General features: G+C 34.3%; 1 protein-coding gene across 14 annotated transcripts in view; it reads left to right on the top strand.

Annotated features, from left to right (window-relative positions):
- The window catches only part of DMD (dystrophin), a 2,616,526-nt gene that overhangs the window by 1,285,382 nt on the left and 1,306,442 nt on the right, over positions 1-24,702 (top strand). For all 14 annotated transcript variants that reach the window (XM_063804906.1, XM_063804905.1, XM_063804907.1 and 11 more), the window contains 3 exons: positions 2,176-2,358; positions 9,507-9,641; positions 12,435-12,584. In XM_063804906.1, the coding sequence (XP_063660976.1) occupies positions 2,176-2,358; positions 9,507-9,641; positions 12,435-12,584 (468 nt within the window). The remainder of the gene's footprint in view (positions 1-2,175; positions 2,359-9,506; positions 9,642-12,434; positions 12,585-24,702) is intronic.

The raw sequence follows: 24,702 nt of genomic DNA, 5'->3' as shown, positions 1-24,702 counted from the left end.
ATAGTTGCTTGGGTTATTTATAATGAGCATAAATTGTAATTTTATTCGTTAGACTGACTACAACATGCTCCTTCTTCAGCTCATGGAACATTTGAGACCCGCTTAACAGAAACTATGAGAAAGAGAGGATATAACTCTGAGGATGATTTCCTTAAACTCTCTGAACCTCAGTTTTCTAATGTCCAATATAGAGATAACAAAACACATCCGCGAAGGTTTGGGTAAAGATCTAATGAGGTAGCACTTATGCCATGGCTGGCACAGAACACAGTAGCACATATTAAATGATGAATGGTAATGAAACTTGTTGATTATACTATAATTACTAAAGTCAAAATACAATTTGTGTAAAAACAAACTCTATGCTCAGTGATGCCAAAAAGCTGATTTATTTAGAATATTGAACTAAAGATTTCAATCAATTAAAATCGGTGAAGGTAAGCATTCTATAGACAAAACAATTTGCATTTTCTGACATAATGCATCCTTTAAGGAATTGTGGGACTAAATCCAAAGGAGTAGGGTGATTACGCTGACACATACAAAGGCATTTTATAGCTGACCTTATCCATGTCCTGCCAATAAGCCCTTACCTTAACCACCGCATTGTACGCAGGCCCAACTTCTACATTAGAGAACCTGAGTTCCTTTACTTGAGGGCTTTCTGTGGCCACTGAATCCCACTTTTGCACTTGTGTGGTAGGCTTGCAAGTACTGGGAAATTAACATTTCCCCAACAGCCTTTAACAATTAGGGAAGATGATACAGAAATAATACCCCAATTTCTTCACCCCTGAATGGGATAACCCGCAGGCATATATTTCTCAGGGCTTTCTAACAGGATTAAACTCCAGTCATTAACAGTGTTTGCTGGGATTAATAAGTATGCCCATATGGATGTCTCTTCCCTTTCTTGTCTCAATTCCCCATTCAGCTACCAGAATTTCTTTCACATGGCACACATATATAAACTACTTATATTTGAAAGCTAATGTCAGGTTTGACCCCTGGAGGAACACAGACTAAAGATACAGTGTGTGTGTGTGTGTGTGTGTGTTTCTAAAATACATGTACGCATTTGAAGCTAAGGAGTGTAAATGTCTCCGAACCGAAGACCACCACCAGCTCTCTTGTAGCTGAACAAGTTGGGTTCATTACTTTTTGCAATGAGGGAGAATACACAACATGGAGGCCAGGGGGTACGTGTGGATGAAAAAAAAAAAAAAAAACACATTGTAGGATTTGTGCTTGTGTTTGGAGATTTGAGGGAGGGTTTAAAAGCTTTACTTTGGATTGCTTGTCATTAGTGTGTAGGGATAGCTCTATGGGTATCGTATCTTGTCCAGAAGGAGAGAAGACCAGAATGAGGCTAAAGTTGCAATTAATAAAGAAACAGCTTTCGTTCATATTAACCAGGATAGGAGAGTGTTGGGCGTTTTGTGGTTTGGGTAATGTTGATGTTTTTGTCTGGATTCCGACATGATTATGGAATGATCTTGTCATGGTCTTGATCCATTATGGAAACAAAGTAGCCTTTTCCAATGTTGAAATTCTGTGAAACAGTTTATTTTCCACTTGAGAAGACCAAGGCATAGCTGGGTGTCAGGCCAGCTTCTGATATCAGCAGCTCCTTTTTGGTTTCTCTTTCTCTCATGTGTTTTCAATTCTTGAACGAAACTTTCTTTTATCAAAATATGTTCCTAAATATAGCATCAAGGGGACCTTTCTATGTTAAGTATCCTTTGACTTAAATAATGATATTTGTGATGGTTTCAATATTATTCATCCAAGTAATTTATAAGTGATTTCGATTCTAGACTGCCAAATATTTTTTAACCTAGTTAATATTGAAATATTTGTTTCTTGCCTTTTCCAAACAATTGTATTTATATCAATGTGTATATATTTGACCACAAATCCATACCCCCATGCAGACTACTTTTCAGTCTATTCTTGTTACAGATCTGTTGTATTCTTATAATAAATTATTTCTTTAACTTTCCAATTTCAACTAAACTTAAATTTATGGAAGAGACTGGAGTTCATATTAGATTTATTTTTGTAAATCTCATTCTAACTGGGATGTTGTGAGAAAGAAATTATATGATTCATAGAAATGCATTTTGGATGTAAAGTTATTTTCATGCTATTAAGAGAGCATTCTTTATTTTTCAGAGAGCTAAAGAAGAGGCCCAACAAAAAGAAGCGAAAGTGAAACTCCTTACTGAGTCTGTAAATAGTGTCATAGCTCAAGCTCCACCTGTAGCACAAGAGGCCTTAAAAAAGGAACTTGAAACTCTAACCACCAACTACCAGTGGCTCTGCACTAGGCTGAATGGGAAATGCAAGACTTTGGAAGTCAGTTGCTTTTCTTGGTCTTTGTGAATGATATGTCAATACATGGTCATATGTGAGGCATAGTGGTTAAGAACATGGATATCAGTGTAAAACAACTTTGGCTTGAATTCCTCATTCAGGCACTTATAAGTTGTATGACTTTGGGCCATTTGCTTAACTTGTGTAAACCTGTTTTCAATCTGTCAACTAGACATAATACATAATTCATAAGTTGTTGATAAAATTAAATGAGCTATTCTCTTTAAACTACTTAGCCTAGTACTCAATATATGTGAGTAGCTATGCTTCTAATTCTTATTACTCTTATTAGGTCATAAAATCCTATAAATTTTCTCCAGATTTATAGACAATGATCTTTATTTTTTCTTATTTTTGTATGTACATAAACTTATTTAAGTATCTTAGGGGAAAAGCATTCTGTAGGGAAGTATGTTTTTACTACAATTGTCTTTAGTAATTGCCGTGCCCCATAGAGTTCTTTGTTAGACATGTTACCTAACCAGCTCTATATTTTTTGATGTTTTGCATTATATTTATGTATTATCACAACTTCTGCTTTAACTTTTATGGATGGGTCTTACTGTCTAGATTATGCTTATCTGAATTTAGGTAAAGAAAGCAGGTGCCTCAAATGATTGCCATGTAATTGCATCAAAAATAAGCTATGACCTTTCTTATGAAAATACTGTGCCAAGGGGCACAAAACGTTATCCACTACAAATGCTGATGCTGCCAGACATTGCACATGAGTTGGACTTTAAGCCCCCTTCCCTCACACAGACTGAGTTATTTTGGTGAATATGGTTAATAAAGTGTTCAGGTACCTCTTTACTTTTGAAAAACATTATTTAGTTTGCTTCATATGTTGAGGGTTTGATATTTAAAGACAGATACGATTCAGATCAATAATAAAGTACACCTTTAAAAATATTTTAAAATGTATTTGTAGCTAAAGTACCCCATATATTCCCAATACAGTATTATCATTTTCCCATTGTAAAATGTGATCCGAGTTTCTCCATTACCAGTTCTAAGCTCTTCTTTACTCATCCTTATTCTTTCCTTTTAAATGCAATTCACTACTCAGACTCTTGAAAAGTGCCTTCTATATGTCAGGAAATATTACAGTTTCTGAGGATATAATGACGTATCTTATGTATCAGTGTTATGTGAGTGCTATATAAAATATAACAAAGAATGGGAAGGGAAGGGATCTGATGGCACTGTACCTGTCTCAAGAAAGCCACGATTAATTCACTAACATGTTACAATAGGGAGGGACTTTTTGTACCCAGGAAATGCTTTCTGTCAATGTTTAAATAAAACACCTACTATTACTTTCTTATGTTCTTAATGTCCTTAAATAAGCATCATTGTTCCCTATTATTCATGTTGTTCCTTTAAATGATACTCCGTGATTCATTAGAAATTTATATTGGAGTACATTTTCCAAAGGGATTTTTTTAAGTTTTCGTATTAATAACAAACTTTTCAAGACCAATTATTGGATTATTTTTCCGTTTCCTTCTCATGTATAATAACATTTCTAACATTCCCTATTCGTATTGAAGTTATCAAATTATTGAGTTCCGTTTTAGTCCTTTTTCGCTGGTTTGGAATATGTACTTTATTTTATCTTATAAATATTTCTCTATACCTCTCTAACAATAATATGGTGGAAACATTAGCATAGTTTAACTCTGAACCTACCTCTTCCATTTTCTGCGTTATTGTTGCCTCATATTTCATTTTCACCTTATTTCCCCCAAATTAGTCCATATAATTGCTGTTGCTGCTGCTGTGGTTTTAACTATTTCATATAATATTTATTTAGATTTACCGATGCTATTTTCCCAATTTTTGTGACCAGTTTTGCCTTTTGTTCTTCGCTTTGCTTCTGTATTCAGTTTCTTTCTTGCTCTTTCCTTGAGTGTGAGTAGCAAATGTGTTCAGATTTTACATATTGAAAATGCCTTTATTTTGCCCCGAGTATTGGATAATGATGCAGTTGAGCAGGAAATTATGTAAGGACAGGTTTTTTTTTTCCTACCACACTGAAAATATTATTTGTCTTTTGAAATTTTTTGCCTTTAAGAAATCTGCTGTCAAGTTATTGTTTCTTCATCATTTTCTCTGGTACCTTTAAATTTTCTCTTTGTCCTATCTGCTCTGCAGTTTCACCCTATTTTGTCTTCTACAGTTTCACTCAACTTTGTCTGTGTGTAAATTTGCTTTCATTTATACTTTGTCACCTGGTGTGTTAATTAGAACAGATACGTTACTTCTTTAGTGGTTCTGCATCGTCTTTGTGAAGATTTTCTTTTTCCCAATCTCTTCATTCCTTCCTAAGGGAAAACTTTCTTAGAGCTATTAAGACTATCACCTTCCTATATTCCAGTTACTGGTTTCCCTTTAATATTTTCTATATTCTTATCTCTATCTGCTCAATTTTGGATACTTTTCTAAAATCTGTCTTCCAACTCTCAAATTCTCACTTCAGCTGCCTGTGGCGTAATTTATCCTTCAATAGAGAAATAGTCTCATCTTTATCTGTATATATATTTATCTCTCTACATTTATGTATGTGTGTTTATATTTTTTCAAAAAACATATTTTCCATTTCTCAATATTTTATTGAGTTGTTTCACAAATCTGTTCTTTGTTATGTTTTTCTTCTTTTTTGTGATTAATTCTATGTATTCCTTTAAACAACTTAAACAGATGCCATCTGTTTGACTGAAATGTTTCAACTTAATGAGTAATAAACATGACACCATCTTATTTTTCCAATAACTACACCCAACTCTGTCAAATTTCACCTTCTGCCTGGTAGTTGGCTTCTTAAACAATATTTCTCTGCGATCTCATTACTTTTTATTCACTTTTAGTTATTAAAATTTACTCTAATTTAAATTTAAATATCATAAGTTAATCAAATATTTCACAAGTTTAGATTAATCTGTTGCTTCAGCAATTTATACAGAGGCAGGAGTGAGAATAAATGGTCTCACAGTCTCCTCCTCCATCCCAGTTTCTGGATACAGATCTACTGTCGATATAAGGGAGGGTGAAGAGGGAAAAATACTCTCTTCATGTGAAAGTCCTTTTTTGGCTGCTCACAATTGCTGTTCCCTTTTGTTAAAACCCACACACATCTATAATGCCTAGTCTGTTGTCCCTCTTCTATATATTATCACCACTGACCTGGCTCATTCTCTATAGACTTGATTTGCTCTATTGAGGATCCAGATTGGCCTTATTCATATGAGCTTTGAACCCCCCAAAAAAGATCTCCTAGGCTTTTATAGTACCTCGTAGTGTTTAACAAGAATTTCAGGCTGACGCTTGTCAACAGCTTTACACAAAATGCTCTTGAATATTCTATCTTTTTAACCAATGCTTTAGTGATGCCCTGGAGTCTAATTTACCTACCATATCTCAACTCAGAGCCTATGGGCACTGGAAGTACCCATACTCCGTACCTTTCAGGAATGAGAAATTTGAAAGAGTTGTTTTTGATTCCTTCTTGGCCATACCAACAGCTCAACAGGAAATGAATACCAACCACCCCTTCCTGAATATATCCACCCAGTAGATGAGTGGTTTTGTTTTAGATCCTGTAAATCAAATGATCCAGATGAGTTTACCCTACCTATCCCCATAAAAGGGTGAGAAAGAAGAATTGCCTAACTATTCAAACTCTCTTCACCTCACTCCCCTCAAATCTCCGTCAGCTCTCTCTGTTTAAACCAGGGCTTGTGAAAACAAGAAAGAGATGATCTCCCAAAATGAAATGTAGGCAACCAAGCCCTTTTACTTAGGTGTGAATTCCAGTTGCCAGTCTCAAGCAAATAAACTCTATGGGAAACATACACCATGAGGCTACGCATATTTGTTGTACAATTCTCCAAAATTGTTCTATTATCTTTATGTCATAAGGTATGGATTCTACCATTTGTTACAACTAATGACTCCCTCTAGTGGAAGTGAATTTTCCCATGTGACTAGTAAGGTTTTTGTTTGTTTGTTTGTTTGTTTGTTTGCGAGCTCATCTATAATAGGGATTGCCTTTACTGGAATTTTTGTCTTTTTTTTGCTCTGGGCTATTGAGTTTTTGTATTGTTGCCATCAGGATTGTAGAGATTTTATGCTCTGCCTTCATGTGTGATACAAGCTTAAGTTTCCGTTTGTTATGGGTGGATCTTTATTTTTCAGCCCAAAATCCCCCAACAATAGAGTCCTTGCTAAATCACAATATTCCAATGGCTAGGGATGTTCTACTTCTTCCTTACAGGGTGGATGGCACACTGCTTCATTCTTTCCCATCTCCCTGGCTTGCCTCATTTCCCATCTCAAGTTAGTGTTAAATGCCCTAGCTTTGATGTCGTATACCCTGTTCTGATATGCCAGTATTTTTATAAGCTTGATTTTCCACTTTCTACTTTCATTTCCCTCTTTTTCTTTTTCACACCTGAGGTTCTATATACATGTTTTACAGATCAGCTATGAATTAAAAATGTTTCCTTTGTATTTTAACATGTATTTTGATATAACTGAAGCAGGATATGTTGGGAGTTACCTCATCAGCTCCATCTACTATTTTGAACAGAAGTTTAGTTTTTTATTTGTACTTTCCTTCAAAGCCACTTTGGATTCTTTGATTTCAAAGTAATTTTAAGTTCCAAACTGTTAAGCTTAACAGTTATTCTAAGTGGCTTTTAGCTCCAATTCGGGCTTCAAGACTATATTTTATTTTGCAAAGGTGACCTGTAAAGCTGGTACATTCAGCCTCTCCAGCTGTGTCCTTCAGATGCATTGAGGACAGAGGAGGCCATCCATTCTGACAGTTAAATCAGCAAGGTAGTTCATTACCTCAATCTGCACCCAAGTTAATAAGACACATTACCAATCACGTCTCCTTGTCTTCAAAGCTCTAAGGTACCCTCGGGTATTTAAGAAGATATTTATATTTTCCCACTGGGATCTTTGCCCAGAATGAAGACAGCCTGTAGTCCAGCAGGAGCTGGAAATGACCCAGATTTTAGATTTCTATCACCTTTTAAAGCAAAACACTTAATTTCACTTTTTGCAATAAACTATACATAAGATATCAAGCAGGTATGAAAGGTTGGTACGTTTGCCAAGCAGGTGAGACTGCTACTTTCCATCAGATAGAGATCGAATACTCTGTGTCATTCTAAGGGCTATGAACATACAGAACTTTGGGAAATCTGATTAATTTTTTAGATCCTTCTGAAATAAATCTTCCTTTCAAGCCTTTAATTTTGGTGGTAGTGAGGCGGGGGCAGGTGGTAGTAAGTGGTGATGATTGCTGCATTGTGTTTACTGTACTTATAGGTTCATTCAACAGTTACAAAGCTAACAGAAAATGACCATTGTTATATTCTTATCCTCTCTTGCATCTTCCTATCTTTTCCCCAATAGACATAAATCACCATCTAGAAAGCTACCTTTGTTATTCCTTTGTTTAAAAAAATCCACACACATATGAGTGAAAAAACAATTGTGCTTAATTTCAGTATTACAGTAATGGTAAACTATAATATAGTTTTTTTAGGGCTTTGTCTTTCACCCAACATATTTGTGTCTGAGATTCATTCTTATGGTTCTTTTTGATGAGATTTTTCATTGTCACATCTGTATTCTCTGTTTAAAGATGACGGTATATTTTTCCATTCTCCTTGCAGTGGACATTATTTTATTTCCTTTTTTTTTTGATTACTACAAAAAGGGTTGAAATGATCATTGTTGTAACAGTCTTGTTATCCATGTTAAACAGTTTCTCTGAGGATGCAAATATCAAAAAGTGGAGTTGTTGTCTTGATGGGTATGTGAATGTTCACCTTATTGAGAATAACAAATTGTTTTCTGAAATGGTCATTCCAGTACACACACCCACCAACAATAAATACAAATTTTTGTTCATGTATATCTTCTCTCACGTGGAATTGTCAAACTTCTCATTTGTGTCAATCAACATGGTATCTCATTGTAATCCTGGCCTACATGTCCTTGATTACTAATGAGGTTGAACATATCTTCATGTTTAATGTATATACATATTTCTCTTTAAGATTTTGGTTCAGGTTTTCTTTTCATTATCGATTGGGTTATTCATCTTTTATTTGACTTGCTGGCATTTTTCATATTCTTATGTGTTACAGATGTTGCAATTGTTTTCTTCAATTTTGAGTCTGTTTTTCAATTACTTGATGGTGTCCTTTGATGAATAGAAGGTCCTAATTTTAATGTAGTCAAATGTATTCATCTCTTTTTTCTTATGGTCAGTTTTTTACAAGATGTCTTACTTAAGATATTCTTCTCTATGCCAAAGTCAGAAATATTTTCTTCTATATTTTCTTGTAGAAATTTTAAAGTTCTGCTTTTTTATGAGTACTTCTGTATATAAATCAGTTTCATAATACAAATTAATGGCCATTTAAAATAATCAAACCTTTGAATTAGTGGTAATATTTCTGATAATATACCTCAAGGAAATAATAAGAATGTGGAAAAATAGTCCATATTCACGATGATGTTTACCATAAATTTATAATAGAAACAAAACTAAAAGTAGTCTATCTAAAAAATGTATATTGCTAAACTAAGATAGAGCCACTTTAAAGAAGTCTTAGATTTTCATTAAAAATATGTCTTCTTAGTAATACAGAAAATGGTATGATATAATGTTTAGTGAAAAGAGAGCTATAGTTAAACTCATTTAAATTTTAACTATCAAATTATATATGATAAATTTCAGAGGAGGTCACAGAATACTGGTAACAGTGATGTGTGAGGGAGTTAGATTTACATATGCATTTTTACATATGCTTTTATTTTTCTGTTTCCCAGACTGCGATGTTGGTGCTTATTTTTATTTTAAAAAGTAAATTACTGTCTTTTGAATTTATTCATTATTCATGTAATAAAATGTTTTCTTAATGACTTTTAATTGTAGAGGTATTAGATGATGAAATTGTCTAGCTGCATTTTGAATTACCTGCTACAAAGTAAAGGTGAAAAATACAAAGTGTTATATTTTCAGAAGTTTTAATAATGAAATGGCAAAATTTCACATTTACTTTTCTACCATAATATTTAATCTGTGATATATATTTCTTTCTTAGGAAGTTTGGGCATGTTGGCATGAGTTATTGTCATACTTGGAGAAAGCAAACAAGTGGCTAAATGAAGTAGAATTTAAACTTAAAACCACTGAAAACATTCCTGGCGGAGCTGAGGAAATCTCTGAGGTGCTAGATGTAAGTTGTAAATTAAGCCAAATGATGATAATTTATATGCAGTATTAAAAGAGGTCAAGTACCAAATAGAAGACAAATCCAAAGAAAACAACCCAAGAGAGTATAATTACTATGTTATCACTCAGCACTGGTACTTTGGATAAAGCCTTTGTTCCCCCTAATAACCTTCTAGGTCACAAGATTTTGCAAAGGGTTTAAATGACTTCTCACAGAGGAAATTTGCCTTTATTATATCACTAAGTTCTACATAGATGCTTCACCTAATTAAATCTACCACAAACCTGCAAAGACAGTGTGAATAAACAAACTCACTGCTTTAGGGCTAATCGGGATGATAATATGAAATATAATTTCCAGTTTAAAAGCTGCACGTATTGAATTGGAACCTATTTTATACTTACTTAAAATCACAAATTTACACCTTACCGAATGTTTTGAGTTATTAAATGGATATGCTTTAATATTGGAAATATATCTTTAAAGTATTCATAAAATGTAAGTACATTTTTAAGTTTTACTTTGGAGACTTTCAATAATTAAATTTTAAGTGAGTTTGCATTTATAAACTTGACTTTAACTTCTGACATTTAATCATTCAAGCTCTATGCATTTTAGTGTACTTTTGACTTATCTATATGTAATGATATGTTGTTTTAGAATATGTAATATATGTACGTAAAGCTACAAGTAGTATAGCCCCTCTGTAAATCTATAAAATAAGGAGCATAAATTATTCAAGATGTGAAGAAAATGTAAAATATTTCTTTAGACAGAATAGAATTGTAATCCCAGAACATCAGAGCAGATACCTATGGATCATTTTATCCAACTTCCTAATTTTCAAAAGAAAATTATAAAACCTGAAAAGATATTAAAATACAACGAAGTAGATCTCCAGTGGACTTTAATTTTGGCTCTATCTGACTAACTATGACTGTAAATTTGTCGTATTCAGAGAAGTTAATTGACCAAACATTTCTTGGGAATCAGCAATCTGTTACATGTTCTAGAAAAGTTGCAGCAAACTTACAGCACATTAATAAAAGGACAGTGGCCAGAACAGAAGATAGGATGATGCTGTTAGCCTGTGAAATTGTCAAATCGTACATGGAGCACCATGCTAAATTCTTGCTCTCAGAGTTTCAGTGATGCGCTGAAAAACTAGGGCATGTTCACAAAGGAATGTTAAGGAAAGAGAGAAAATTTGAAGCCATAATGAAGAGCATTTAGAAAAGATGGGGAAACAAACCTTCCCATTACTATTTACTATTTTAGACGAGGCCCTCACAATGCCCACAACACAGACAAGCAGGGAGGAGGAAAATTGCGAGTGCTCTTATCTTTTATTTCTATGTTGTGGTCATAATTTCAAATTGTTCCTAATTCAGATAATGGAGCCAATAAATGCAATTCCACAGTGAAAAAATAAATAAATACATACATATAATTGGCTCTTTGGTAGTGTTGCTGATGCTTATCCAGGAGGACATTTTGAGTGAAAAGGGCTAGATCACCACGTATCAAGGATAGAAAAACTGCACGACTTCTAGGTTTTCTTGCAACTCAAGATATTTATAACTGATCCCTTAATTTTGCTTTGTTGCTTTTCATCCACCTTTAAAAAAATTTAACAAGGTATATACTTTCTTAAGACTTATAAAATAATGTATCCATTAAAATTATTTATATCCATTTCGCAAATAAATATTTACAAAATTAAGATTTGTTAGAAGTAATAAGGAATATAAATTATTAGGAAAATTATTAACAATCACATTGTTCTACTCAAAAATTTGATGGCTTTTAAAGTATTTTACAGGTTATAGTGATTTTTTTAATATAAATATATTTAGGAAGTCTATTTTCTTGAAACTTAATAAGACAATGTATTGAGGTTGCTCAAAATTCAAGAAAAATACATAAACAGGAAAAATTACAAATATGTATTGGAAGATTTTCATTTTTTTAAAACAAGGAAAACAGAAGATTTAATAAATTTGTGAGAACATATGCCCATCACTTATTTTATAGATATGTTTGAGGTCCAGTAAGATGAAATTGAATCCCTTGTTTTCTAGCATGCCTATGACACTGAGATTCACTTTCATCATATTATCTAGCCAGGCAACTTTGTCAATTTTGAGCAGTATAGGAGATGGGTATTATTGGGATGTACGTAACAGAGAATCAGACAACGGTTTAAGCTCACAAAATGATCTTTTCTCACCACAAAAAGAATAGTGAAGGGAGGTTTCTCAGGGATGAGGATGGTTCAGCCATATTATGAGGTGAGTAGGCACTCTCTGCTCTCTCTTCCTGAGCATGAAGGACCTCACACTCAAAGTCATTGCCTCCCAGTGCAAAGATGATTGTTATACCTCCAGGCCATGTATGTGCAAAAAAGTAGGAAGGGTAAAAGGATTCTTCTTGAGAGAGTACTCTTTTTCAGAATTGTGTCATGTGGACACCACTAGCTATCAGAGAAGTTGAGAAATTTAGTGTTTTACCTCTTCTGGTTTTAGAGTTAGGGGACATCAAGGAAAAAGGTGGTTGTGAATCAAGTTTTAAGTTCTCAGTCCGCAACACTGTCATAACCCCGTGAAGATTCATATAGAATGACATCCTATTTTTTGAAGCAAAAATGCTCCGTGGTGTTTTTAATCCCAATTAAAATTTGCTTTAAATTGATTATGACTTAATTATATGTAAATCAGAAGATACTGAGCATTTGCTGATAATTCAATGTATTTAGAAAAAAAAGGAGAAATAGTAATTATTGCAAATGTGTTTCAGTCACTTGAAAATTTGATGCGACATTCAGAGGATAACCCAAATCAGATTCGCATATTGGCACAGACCCTAACAGATGGCGGAGTCATGGATGAGCTAATCAATGAGGAACTTGAGACATTTAATTCTCGTTGGAGGGAACTACATGAAGAGGTATGAAGATAAGTGAAAAATCTCTTTAATCTATTTTGCATTAATGTATAGCAGATACAGGCCTCTCAGATAAAATGAGCAATACTTTAAATATTAGCTCAGCTTTCAGGTTTCAGAGACAATCCAATGCCAGACACTGGGTAAATTCTTTACATGTGTATTATATCATGTGATTTCACAAAAACGTTGTAAGTTAGGATTCTTAAAAGGCAACTGAGACATACCAAGAAGAGTAACCTTCTTGGGTCTACATACTCTGACCACAGAGTTCTTTTCCTTACTCAAGATAGACCAGTATGTGTGGGTATCCTTTCTCTCTCGCTGTCTCATTTTATTCCTCTCCCTCCATTCCACACACATTTGTTATGTCACATGTAATCTGCTAATAATACATGCAATTCTGTTAGTACCCCGTATTATTTATTCTTCACAAATAACACTACATTTCTTATAGATAAATTTTCATATATCACACATGGTGTGATTTTTCAAATCAAAACTAAAACAAAATAGCAAATTTCTCCTAGTCAGTGTTTTGCGTACTATCTCCTAAGAATGGATTATTTGTCAAGAAGAAAACCTATTTTATAATAATGTTTGGTTTTATATTGACTTACTGTGTAAATCTACTGCAGGTGAGATATGGTTCTATGGTTTGATGAGTAGGAAAAATTTGCTAACCTTCATAACTTAAAACCATTGGTTAGTTAAGGAAAAGTTATTGATTTCCTAGAATGTGCAAGACATAAAAACAAATAACGTATGAAGAGAAAAAAGAGAATAAGAGGGGTAGTAACTAGGGGAGTATGCAAGAAACCATTGACTAATGACTTATTGAATAGTCAATGTCGGGGACCTTTTGACATGCTTACAGATTGAAAGGGAACATCTTGTGTAGGAAAACCTCTTCTCTCTCCAATTCTGAAGAGAAGTATGTGAGGGTAGGGCAGATATCTGCAAATGTACCAGCAGCACCTCCAGTCTTGAATCCTGGGTGGCATATCCATATTTTATCCAAATCAACATAAGGAATTGGGGATTGGAAAAGGGGAATTCCAAACAATCTCTGGTCCTTCATCATTGTTGCACTGTTGCTGGATCTGAGTCAAATAGATATTGCTATGTGGCAAGTAAATTGAAGATCATTTCAATGTGGGTTGTGATATGGAATTGGAATGTGTTTTTATTTCTATTTGAATATCAGTGTCAGGTAGGAGAGAGCAGTTCAATCAAAAAATTAAAAGTCATTGTGAAACTGACCTTGGCTTAGCTGTGAAAAGACTCAATTTTTTTTTTTTTTTTGAGACAGGGTCTTGCTCTGTCCCTGAGACTGGAGTGCAGTGGCATGATCGTGGCTCACTGTAGCCTCGACCTCCCTGGGCTCAGGTGATCTTCCCACCTCAGCCTCCTGAGTAGCTGGGACTACAGGTGCATGCTGCCTCTCCCGGTTATTTTTGTGTGTGTGTGGAAATGTTGTTTTGCCATGTTGTCCAGGCTGGTCTTGAACTCCTGGGCTCAAGCTATCCACTTGCCTTGGCCTCCCAAAGTGCTGGGAGATACACCTGGCCAAGATCCAACTTCAGTGTTTGACAATTTTCAGTACTCATCTATTCTGTCCTTAGGAATAGCTTACTCTCTAACTTGATCTTCGTATTAACTCTATTAATGTAATTATATTGCAATCCTTTATTAACACAAAACTACTTATAACCTTCTATTTTAAAGGTTTTTGGTATAAACCCTGACATTTCCCCCAAATAAAAAATAATTCAGTTCAGCAACATACCCTGATTCAACACGTATTATCTTATTTTCTGGACTGAGTTTTTAAAGCATAAATTTTGAATAAGAAAATACTTGAAACTTGGGCTAGAGTAACACCTTGTATTATTAGTCAGGGTCCAGACAGGGCACAGAAACCACTCAGTCACTTAAACAGAGAAGGTTTAACACAAATAAGTATTAACTACTTACTGGAAATTAATTTTTAATAGGGAATAAAGGAGATCTCTAAAGAATACCCTAAGCCTGAGGAATAGTACACAAACAAGGAATTAATATGGAAAGATAGGAGCTCAACCCAAGGCTGGATTCAAACTTCTTTCGAAAGTGTGTGTCTGCCTCCCAAGGGATGACAGAGAATTTTCCTTCATTGACCCAATCCAGAACAAGTCTATAGCCAGTGAACTGAAGCTAGTGTGAAGAGAATATTGGAGGGGAATGCTGACAAAATTCACAGGGAAGTAGCCTATGGTGGGGAACCATTGAATTTGCTAGAAAGCTGTCTGGTGTATTCATTGGACATGGTGGGAAACTACCTGTAGTGGATGCTACTAAACTTGAGGAAATGAGGTGGGGCTCCAGGAAGCTGCCTATGGATTTGCCACCCATCCTCAATTTGCTTATTGGGTACCCATAGAACTTGTCAAACACGACCCATAGTGTTGCTGAAAGTCTTCTGGGTAAAGTGGGGTGGATGAGGTGAGCCTTACTGGGCATTCCATAGGCCAGCCCAGAGTCACAGGTTTGAAAAAGAATTAAAAGCACACTGGGACAGACAAACCTCTACCTCCCCCATTGTCACTCCAGCATCCTTTACTGACAGAACTTAATATCATGTCAGCTGACAAGGGGAGAAATGTTCCCGTGTCAAAAACAGGATCATGTTGAAAGGCAAAAAATTGATAACTGGCAAATCCCTCTGTAATTCACTGGCTATGTGATTTTGAGTAACAGTTTTAAACTTACATTTCCTCATACTGTTTCATAGGGTTTTTTTTTTGTGAGCAAAATATAAAATACGGCACTTAATGTACTATGGTTCCAGGAACACAGTACATATTCAATAAATTATTCAATAAATTTAATACATGATCAGCCTTTTTATTTTTACTAGATCATATTCTAGAGTATCAGCCCTCAAAAATTGTGTGTGTGTGTTTCTATGGGTGTAAATATATATATATATATATATATATATATGTAAGTATATATTAAAATATGTAAATATATATTTAAAACTATGCAAATATACATATATATATATCTCACACTGAGGGCAGTGATTGGTAAATAAATGCAGATAGTGCAATATGAAATATAATGAAATGCACATGCCTCCATTAGTTAAATAAAATGTGAAGACAGATAAAAAGGATTTTTATCACCCTCTAAGTCTTAAAATCAGAAGCTCTCCACTTGTACCTCAATGATCAATTAAGCAGAGTGTTAAAATAACAATAAATCTAAAATAAATAAACTTGAAACTATTATCAGTCCTAGCTGTGTTTATATTACATATTTGGTCAGTAATAACCTGGGAGTTATTTGACAATGAATATAAAGCATATTTAGTTTTTACGGCTTTCATGAAAACCACATCATGTTAAACATAATATCCTTCTCAAATTCTGTTGTATCAGCCTGTGATAAGCTGATTAGACCTTAAAGATACAATGTTAAATTAAAACAATTTGTAGTAATAGGACTTTTGTATTTCTCAGGCTTTGCTCAGCACTTTGATCAATTTCAAACTACTTAGGTAAAAAAGACACACCTAATAATTTATTAGCTAAATCAATCCTTTGGATATTTCCACTATCTAGTTAAAAAGACTGGTGTTTCGATGCAGTAGAATAAGCCTTGGGATAAATTATCTGAGGGGCTGAAGAAACAAAATGATTACAGTAACTGAGTTTTTAAAATCAATTTAAAAAATTCTTGTTGTACATTAATGTGTTATAATCAAGAATTCTGAATTTGTTTTAGGCCATGATTTTCTTGATTTTTGGTTGGTTAAACAAAAAAGTGTTTATTTTGTGGTTATTTTCTATTTTTATTTTATTTTATTTTTTTGAGACAGAGTCTCTCTCTGAAGCCCAGGCTGGAGTGCAATGGCACGATCTTGGCTCACTGCCATCTCTGCCTCCTGGGTTCAAGCAATTCTCCTGCCTCAGCCAGATTTGCTATTAATAAACAAAGTGCCTTTTAATTTGAAGATGAGCCTTAACCTATTTTTTAAAATCAATTAAGTGCCTATGTCAGAGGTTTGTGAGGTTTTTATATCACCTCCCTAATGTTTCTTATAGCTGCAATTATGCAGAACTAAGGTAACATTCAATTGCCTGTTAAATCAATCAAACAGCCAGACTTTTATTGCCTATGAATATTTAAAAGAGATTTGCTAGATCCCATCCCTAATTTCAGAGTGTGAGTTTGCATTCAAATAAGTAATAAATTATTTCCATCACTTCAAAAGGCATCTTTCATTCTTGATAATCATATGGCACTATATTTTCTACTCACAGTAATGATTTGAAAGATGGTTAGCAAACCAGGCAACATCTCCAACAGACATACCAAATCATATCATTTTTACAACTATTGTAATAGCTTTATTCTCTAACAGGGTAACCAAGCAGCAGAAGATGTTTTAGTAATACAACAAAATGAATAATAATATCGGTAATAGTATTTGGTTACAGAGGCTCAGGTACCGTTTTAATTGTCAGATATGCATTTTCTCATTGAGTTCTCACAATAGCCTTATGATACATGGTGGTTTTTGTTTTTGTTTTTTCTTTTTTTGAGATGGAGTCTTTCCCTGTTGCCCAGGCTAGAGTACAAGGGTGCAATCTCAGCTCACTGCAACCTTCTCCTCCCGGGTTCAAGCGATTATCCTGCCTCAGCCTCCCGAGTAGCTGGGATTACTGGCACATGCCACTACGCCAGGCTAATTTTTGTATTTTTAGCAGAGATGGAGCTTCACCATGTTGGCCAGGCTGGCCTCAAACACCTGACCTCAGGTGATCCACCCGCCTCGGCCTCCCAAAGTACTTGAATTACAGGCGTGAGCCACCGCATCTGGCCGATATATGGTTTTTCATATTCCCATTCTATAGAAATTGAAAGGATATTAAAGGCCCTAGGAAGAAGCTATTGAGCATTTAGACCCATCTCTTTACACTTGAAGCCTAGGCACGTGACCATTTGGCTACACTAACTCCAATCTCTGTGACCCTTTTCATATATTAAAAATAAAAACTCTGCTAATAAGTGAATATGGCAATTAACGAGTTTCCCCGTTTTTAAGGAAAGCTTAAAACATGATCTTAAAAGTATTAGGGCTGACTAATTAAAATAAAATTTAGAGTCTTAAATATTAAAGTCACACATTGAGAAGTCCAAAGCCTTTACCACTTCTCTTGATGAGTGATTATTTCACCTTTTTCGTGGATTATTAATGCCCGCATTTCAGTCACTTTCAGAGATGTCTGTAAGTTGTTTTGCCTGACATGAAATAGCAAATTTACTGAAAGGGACAAAATCTAAATTGGTTAATTCTTCTGTAATAGTAACATTTATGATAGACTCATAGAGGGCCGTATTAATTTTTCCTGGTAATTATGACTTTGAATTTTTCCCTCAGTGTCACATCTGCCTTAGCATAGATTGACCAGAATGGAAGAACTTTGCTTGAAGGAAGACTATAAAGTAATCTAGGAAAATAAGTGGCATATTATGCTTTATTAATTTGTCAATATGTTTTTTAGACAATATCTGTCTATAATAATAGTAAAAGCCATTACTTTTTGAGCACAGTTTTACGTCAGTCCTTTTGCTAAGCCGTTAGAAGCAATATCAAACTTAAATCCCACATTTGCTTTATGAAATAGATCTGATTAGCTTACTTCACAGATGTTGTGATAGGGCTGACTTCTGTTCTCAAGGGCTAGGACAGCTAAGTCTTCTGTAATGCCCTCTGCAAAGCACTAGGATGCTGGAAAATGTCTAGTAGTTGTATTTTATGTTGCTTTCAAAGAAGTATAAGTAAACCTTTAAAGGCTAGGAAAAAAATCAGATGAAACTGAAGTCATACCGTAACATGACTATGACCACTGACATTTGTATTGTGGAGATAAAAGCTAAGACTGGGAACCCCCATTTTAGGTGAATTAAGTCATTTGATGGAAAAGAAATATGATCCTCTGGCTCAAGAAAATGGGGGAGCTAAACACAGATTCCACATAAAACTGGGGTTCTATCAGTAAAATAATGGGCAGAGAGAATTCTATCTGCAGAGAGAACAAACATAAAAAGACATCTGTCTTCTCACTGTGAGTGCAAAGTAATAGAATAATTATAATAATGTCACCTGAAAATGTGTGTTGGCCTCTTCTTGTAAGGTGAGGAACTCTTGAGTGTACATTATCACAAAGGGTAAAGAAATATCCAAACAAGGGATTAAGTCAGAGTAGCACCAGGTTAGGAGCGTCCTAGCATTAGTTAGAAGCAAATGCAAATTGTTTACCATGAAAAGTGCCCTCAGTGTCCTCACAGATTAAACTCAGGGGAATTTGAGCTCATCATAAACACAAAGACATACACACACTCACACACACACACAAGAAAAGCCCTCATGAAACACAGTCAGCCTATACAACAAACGGTGAGTTTACTTCTAGAATTTCGGATATTAGAATTGCAAGATGTATAGTGTAAAATAAATAGGTAAAATATTATAGAAATAAATGTTATTGAAGTTATAAAAAAGAAAACATTGTAAAAATGGAATAAAGAAATCAAAATTAAAGAACTACAATTAAAAATTAGAAAATGAATATATTATATATAAACATATTAGTTGAAAGAAATGATTTAAAAGAAAACTAAAAGAGAATGTACAGACTGTGTTACCAAAAACTAAGAAGGTGGAAGATGTGAACAATAGGTAATAGATACAGGGGTGGGGAGTAGAATATGAACATATAACTTATCTCAATGGGAGTTTTCAAAGAGTAGAATAAAGAAAATGGAGATTATTATTATTCAATATAAAAAAATTAGATAACCCAATTTAAAAATGAGCAGTTGAGCTCAAAAGACATTTCTCCAATGAAGACCTACATATGGCCAACATATATATGAAAAGGTGCTCAAAATCATTAATCATCAGGGCTATGTAAATCAAAACCACAATGATATATGTCTTCACATCTGTTAGAATGGCAGTTACTTAAAAAGAAAATCAAGAGATGACAAGTTTGGCAAGAATGTGCAGAAAAGGGCCCCTTGTACCCTGATGGCAGGAATGTTAATTCATGCTGACACTATGGAAAACAGTATGGAGATTCCTCAAAAAAAAAAAAATTAAAAATAGAATTATTATATGATCCAGCAATTCCACTTCTAGGGACATATCCAAAGGAAATTGAATAAGAATCACAAGGAGATTATCTGCACTGTATTGTTTATTGCAGTATTATTTACAATAGCAAAGATATAGAGACAACCTAAATGTCCATTGACAGGTGAAAGGAAAAAGAAAATGTGATATATACATACAATGAAATATTATTCAGCCCTTAAAAAATAAGCAAATCCTGCCATTTCGCTGTAACAACATGGATAAACCTGGAGGACATTATGCTACATGAAGTAAGCCAGACATAGAAAGACAAATAATACATGATCCCAATCATATTATGAATCTAATACAGTCAAACTAATGGAAGGAGAATGTGGAATGCTTCCTGCCAGGGGCTAGGGGAAGGGAAAAATGGAGAGATATTTGTAAAAGGGTACAATGTTTAGGTTATACAATATAGATAATTCCTAGAGATCTACTGTAAAGCATATTGCCTATAGTTACTCTATTTACTTAAACTTTGCTAAGAGGATAGACCTTATGTTAAGTGTTCTGTTACAGAATAATAATAATAATACTAGAATAGGAGGAAAGTTTTGGAGATGATGAATAGGTTTATGTCATAGATTGAGGTAATGTTTTTATCAGTGTATATTTATCTCCAAACTCAGCAACTTGTGTATGTTAATTATATACAGCTTTCTTGTATGTCATAATTTTTTTTAAGAAATGGAGATGGAGTAATATATGAAGGATATTAAAGGAAAATTTCCAAGAGCCAGTGGCATAAACCACTTAAACAGAAAGCACATTATATAACAGGCAAAATAAATAAATAGAAATCCAATCTCAGACATATCACAGTGAAAAGTGCAGAAATCCAAAGACATATTTATATTAGCAGCCAGAGGTGAGGCGGATAACCTACAAAGGAATTAAATTTAGGCTGACATTAGACTTCTTATCTACAACAATGAACAAGAATAAAAAAGCAATGGAAAATATTTTCAAGATACTGAAAAAATTACCGTCAACCTAGAATTGTGAACTCAACAAAATTAGTTCTTCAGAGTAAGAGGAAATTAGACATTATCAGAGTGAAAAAAAAGTGAAATTTTACCCCAATAGACCCTTACTATAAAAATGTCTAAAATAAGTATGAAGAATTAGAAGTAGTAGAAAAATAAGTTTTAAAGGTTTCAGATGCAATAAGTATGATGAAAAAATAGTTAAGCTTTTAAATACAAAAGGCATTTGTTGCAAAAAATATATAAGAATATCTAATTTCATTTAAAATAATGTTGATCTAAAATACTAGATTAAAAACAATATGGAGGGGAGTTACAGCCACAAGCCCTTTTATTTAGAAAGAGGGTAGAGATAGTGACTAAATGTCGACTTTATGCTGTAATAAATTGTCAAGGATAACCACTAATGGAGCATCCACCTGGGAAACAATCAAAGAATGATAAAAGGAACAGTTCTCAATCAATACGCAGTAAAGCAAGCAAGAAGGAAAACAAAACAGAAAAATGTGAGATGAGCATAAAATAAAAGATAAGATGGTAGAAAAATAGAAATAGAAAAAAATAGATGGTAGAAAAATACCAGCGGCCGGGCGTGGTAGCTCATGCCTTAATCCCAGCACTTTGGGAGGCCGAGGCAGGCAGACCAGCCTGCCAACAAGGTGATACCTGGTCTCTACCACAAATACAAAAAAAAAAAAAAAAAAAAAAAAAAACAAACCCAAAAAAAGTATCCAGGCTTGGTGGTGGGTGCCTATAATCCCAACTACTCGGGAGGCTGAGACAGAAGAATCACTTGAACCCAGGGAACGGAAGTTGCAGTGAGCTGAGATCATGCCATTTCACTCCAGACAGGGTGAAAGAGCAAAACTCTGCCTCAAAAAAAAAAAAAAAAAAAACAAGGAAAGAAAAGAAAAAAAAAAAAAAAATCTGTAGTCCTAGAACTATTTGCTCAATACATTTAATATATAAATGTAGAAATTTTCTGAATAAAGCATCAAAATTCAAAATACATTGTTTTTAAGAAATACATAAAGACACATATATCGAAAATGGAAACAGATTTTCCGAAAAGGATTAATCAATAAAAAGCTTAGACACCTAATTTATTTCCAGCAAAATAGACATTATGGTCATTATCATTATTAGGCAAAAAATGGAGTAAAATATAACAGTTCTAAAACTTGTACATACCTGGCTGGGCGTGGTGGCTCACGCCTCTAATCCCAGCACTTTGAGAGGCCGAGGTGGGTGGCTCACCTGAGGTCAGGAGTTCGAGACCAACCTGGGCAGCATGGTGAAACCCCGTCTCTGCTAAAAATACAAAAATTAACCAGGTGTGGTGGTGCACGCCTGTAGTCCCAGCTGCTTGGGAGGCTGAGATGGGAGAATTGCTTGAATCTGGGAGGCAGAGGTTGCAGTGAGCTGAGATTGCAGTCTCCACTCCAGCCTGGGTTACGGAGTGAGACTCTGTCAAAAGAAACAAAAAAATCTCGTACATACCTGGGAAAATACCTTTAAAATACGTAAAGCAAAAATCCACAGAATAACAAGAAGAAATACACAACTATATCAGCATGGTGGGAGATTTCATAATGCCTCTTTCTTTCAAGACACCAGACAAAAGTTAGTGAAGATAGTGATGATTAACAGTTGGTAAGGTGGATATAAAGACTGTACAGAGAACCCCAAATCAGAGTGTAAATTTCATCTGAAGTACATGGAAATGTCAATACATTTCACATATTTGGTATTATTAGGGAAATACTCTTCAATTTGTAACAAGCTAGAATCAATAGTAAAAACTTGACTAAAGTAAATAATTTGTGGATCAAAGATGAAGTCAAAATCGATAGTTAAAATTCATAGAACCGAGTGATAATAAAAATAAAAATTAAAACTAATTGGCTCCTGTTAATTTTTATAGAAGAGACAGAAGGGCTGAAAACTTGTGAGCTAACTGCCCATCTCAAGAAAATAGGGAAAAGTATAATAAATGCAGAGAAAGTAAATGGAAAGAGAAGAATTGAAGAGCAGAAATAAATAAAAACAACATGGAATCAATAAAATTTAAATGTCCATATTCATGTTTTAATTAGACAAATCAACTGAGAGGGAAGTAAAAAAAAAATATAAAATCTTAAGGATGAAAATGTTATAACTACAGTTATAATATATTTTTAAAATACAGAAAATACTAAAAAGTATGCAAATAAGTTTAGAAACTTACATGAAATGGATGAATTTCTAGGAGAATATTGCTACAAAAATGATGGAAGGGGATATAGAAAGCCTGAGGAGACAGAAATTTAATCACAAATTAAAAGTCTTCCTACAAAGACTATATTAGACTGAAATTATTTTACATTCAAATTTGAACACACTTTCTAGGAATAGATAATTCCAGTCATCAACAAACTCAGTAGAACATACAAGGCAATATACATGTCTGGAAAATATAAGGTTAGAAAATATTTTTTTTTTTTTACCAAAATCAGACAAAAATGAAACAGGAAGGAAAACCCCATGCCAATTTCAGTCATAAATTAATAAGGAAAAGTTCTGAAACAAATTACTGGCCAACTGGATCCAAGTGTGTATGAAACAGTGTTTAAGCTTAATGTTCTCCCTTTCCTTTCTATATTCACTCTTTATAATACTTTATGCAGTGTCATGGCTTTAAATAAAATTTACATGCTAATTATTCCCAAAATATTATCTCTGGCACAGACTTTTGCCCTTAACTTCAGACTATATATCCAGCCTTCTATTGTGTATTTTTCTCTTTGGATATCTCATAGGCTACTCAAACTTAACATACTCAGATTACAGCTCCTATCAAAGCTACCCAACACCGTTTTCTCCACCTTGTTAATGCCATCTCATTCCTGAAATTTCTCATACCAAAACTTTTAAAATGAACTTTGATTCTTGTCTTTCTTTACCAGCCTTTCTCTTAGCAGATCTGAAAGATGGTCTCAACAGATCTAGCTGTTGTTTTACTTTTATGTTCTGGGTATATATGCAGGTTTGTTATACAGGTAAACAGTGTGTCATGGGGGGTTGGTGTACAGATTATTTCATCACCCAGGTAATAAGCATACTACCTGATAGGTATTTTTTCTGATCCTCCCCTTCCTCCCATTCTCTATCCTCAAGTAGGACCCAGTGTCTGTTCCCTCGTTGTGTCCATGTATTCTTATTATTTAGCTCCCACTTATAAGTGAAAACATGTGATATTTAGTTGTCTGTTCCTGCATTAGTTTGCTAAGTAGAATGGTCTCCACCTGCCTCCATGTTCCTGCAAAGGACATGAACTCATTCTTTTTGTGGCTGCGTAGTGTTCCATGGTGTATATGCACCACATTTTCTTTATCTAGTCTACCATGGAGGGCGTTTAGGTTGATTCTGTATCTTTGCTATTGTGAATAGTGTTGCAATGAACATATGTGTGCATGTGTCTTTGTGGTAGAACAATTTGTATTCCTTTGGCTATACACCCGGTAATGGGGTTGCTGTGTTCTGTTTTTAGCTCTGCCAAACTGCTTTCCACAAGGGCTCAACTAATTTACACCCCCCACCAGCAGTGTATAAATGTTCTGTTTTCTCTGCAATCCCAACAGCATCTGTTATTTTTTAACATTTTAATAATAGCCATTTTGACTGGTGCGAGATGGCATCTTATCGTGGTTTTAATGTGCACTTCTCTAATGGTTGGTGATATTGAGCATTTTTTTTCATATTGTTGGCCACATGTGTGTCTTCTTGTGAAAAATGTGTGCTCATGTCCTTTGCCCATTTTTAATGGAGTTGAGTTTTTAAAATAAATTTGTTTAAGTTCCTTAGAGATTCTGGATGTTAAACCTTTATCAGATTCACAGTTTGCAAAATATTTCTCCCGTTCTGTAGTTTGTCTGTTTACTCTGTTGACAGAGTTCAACAGAGG

This window comes from Pan troglodytes, chromosome X, assembly GCF_028858775.2.
Source record: "Pan troglodytes isolate AG18354 chromosome X, NHGRI_mPanTro3-v2.0_pri, whole genome shotgun sequence".
Classification (NCBI taxonomy): Eukaryota; Metazoa; Chordata; class Mammalia; order Primates; family Hominidae; genus Pan; species Pan troglodytes.
The sequence above is the reverse complement of the archived record's forward strand: the minus strand, read 5'-3'. Positions and strand labels throughout refer to the sequence as shown.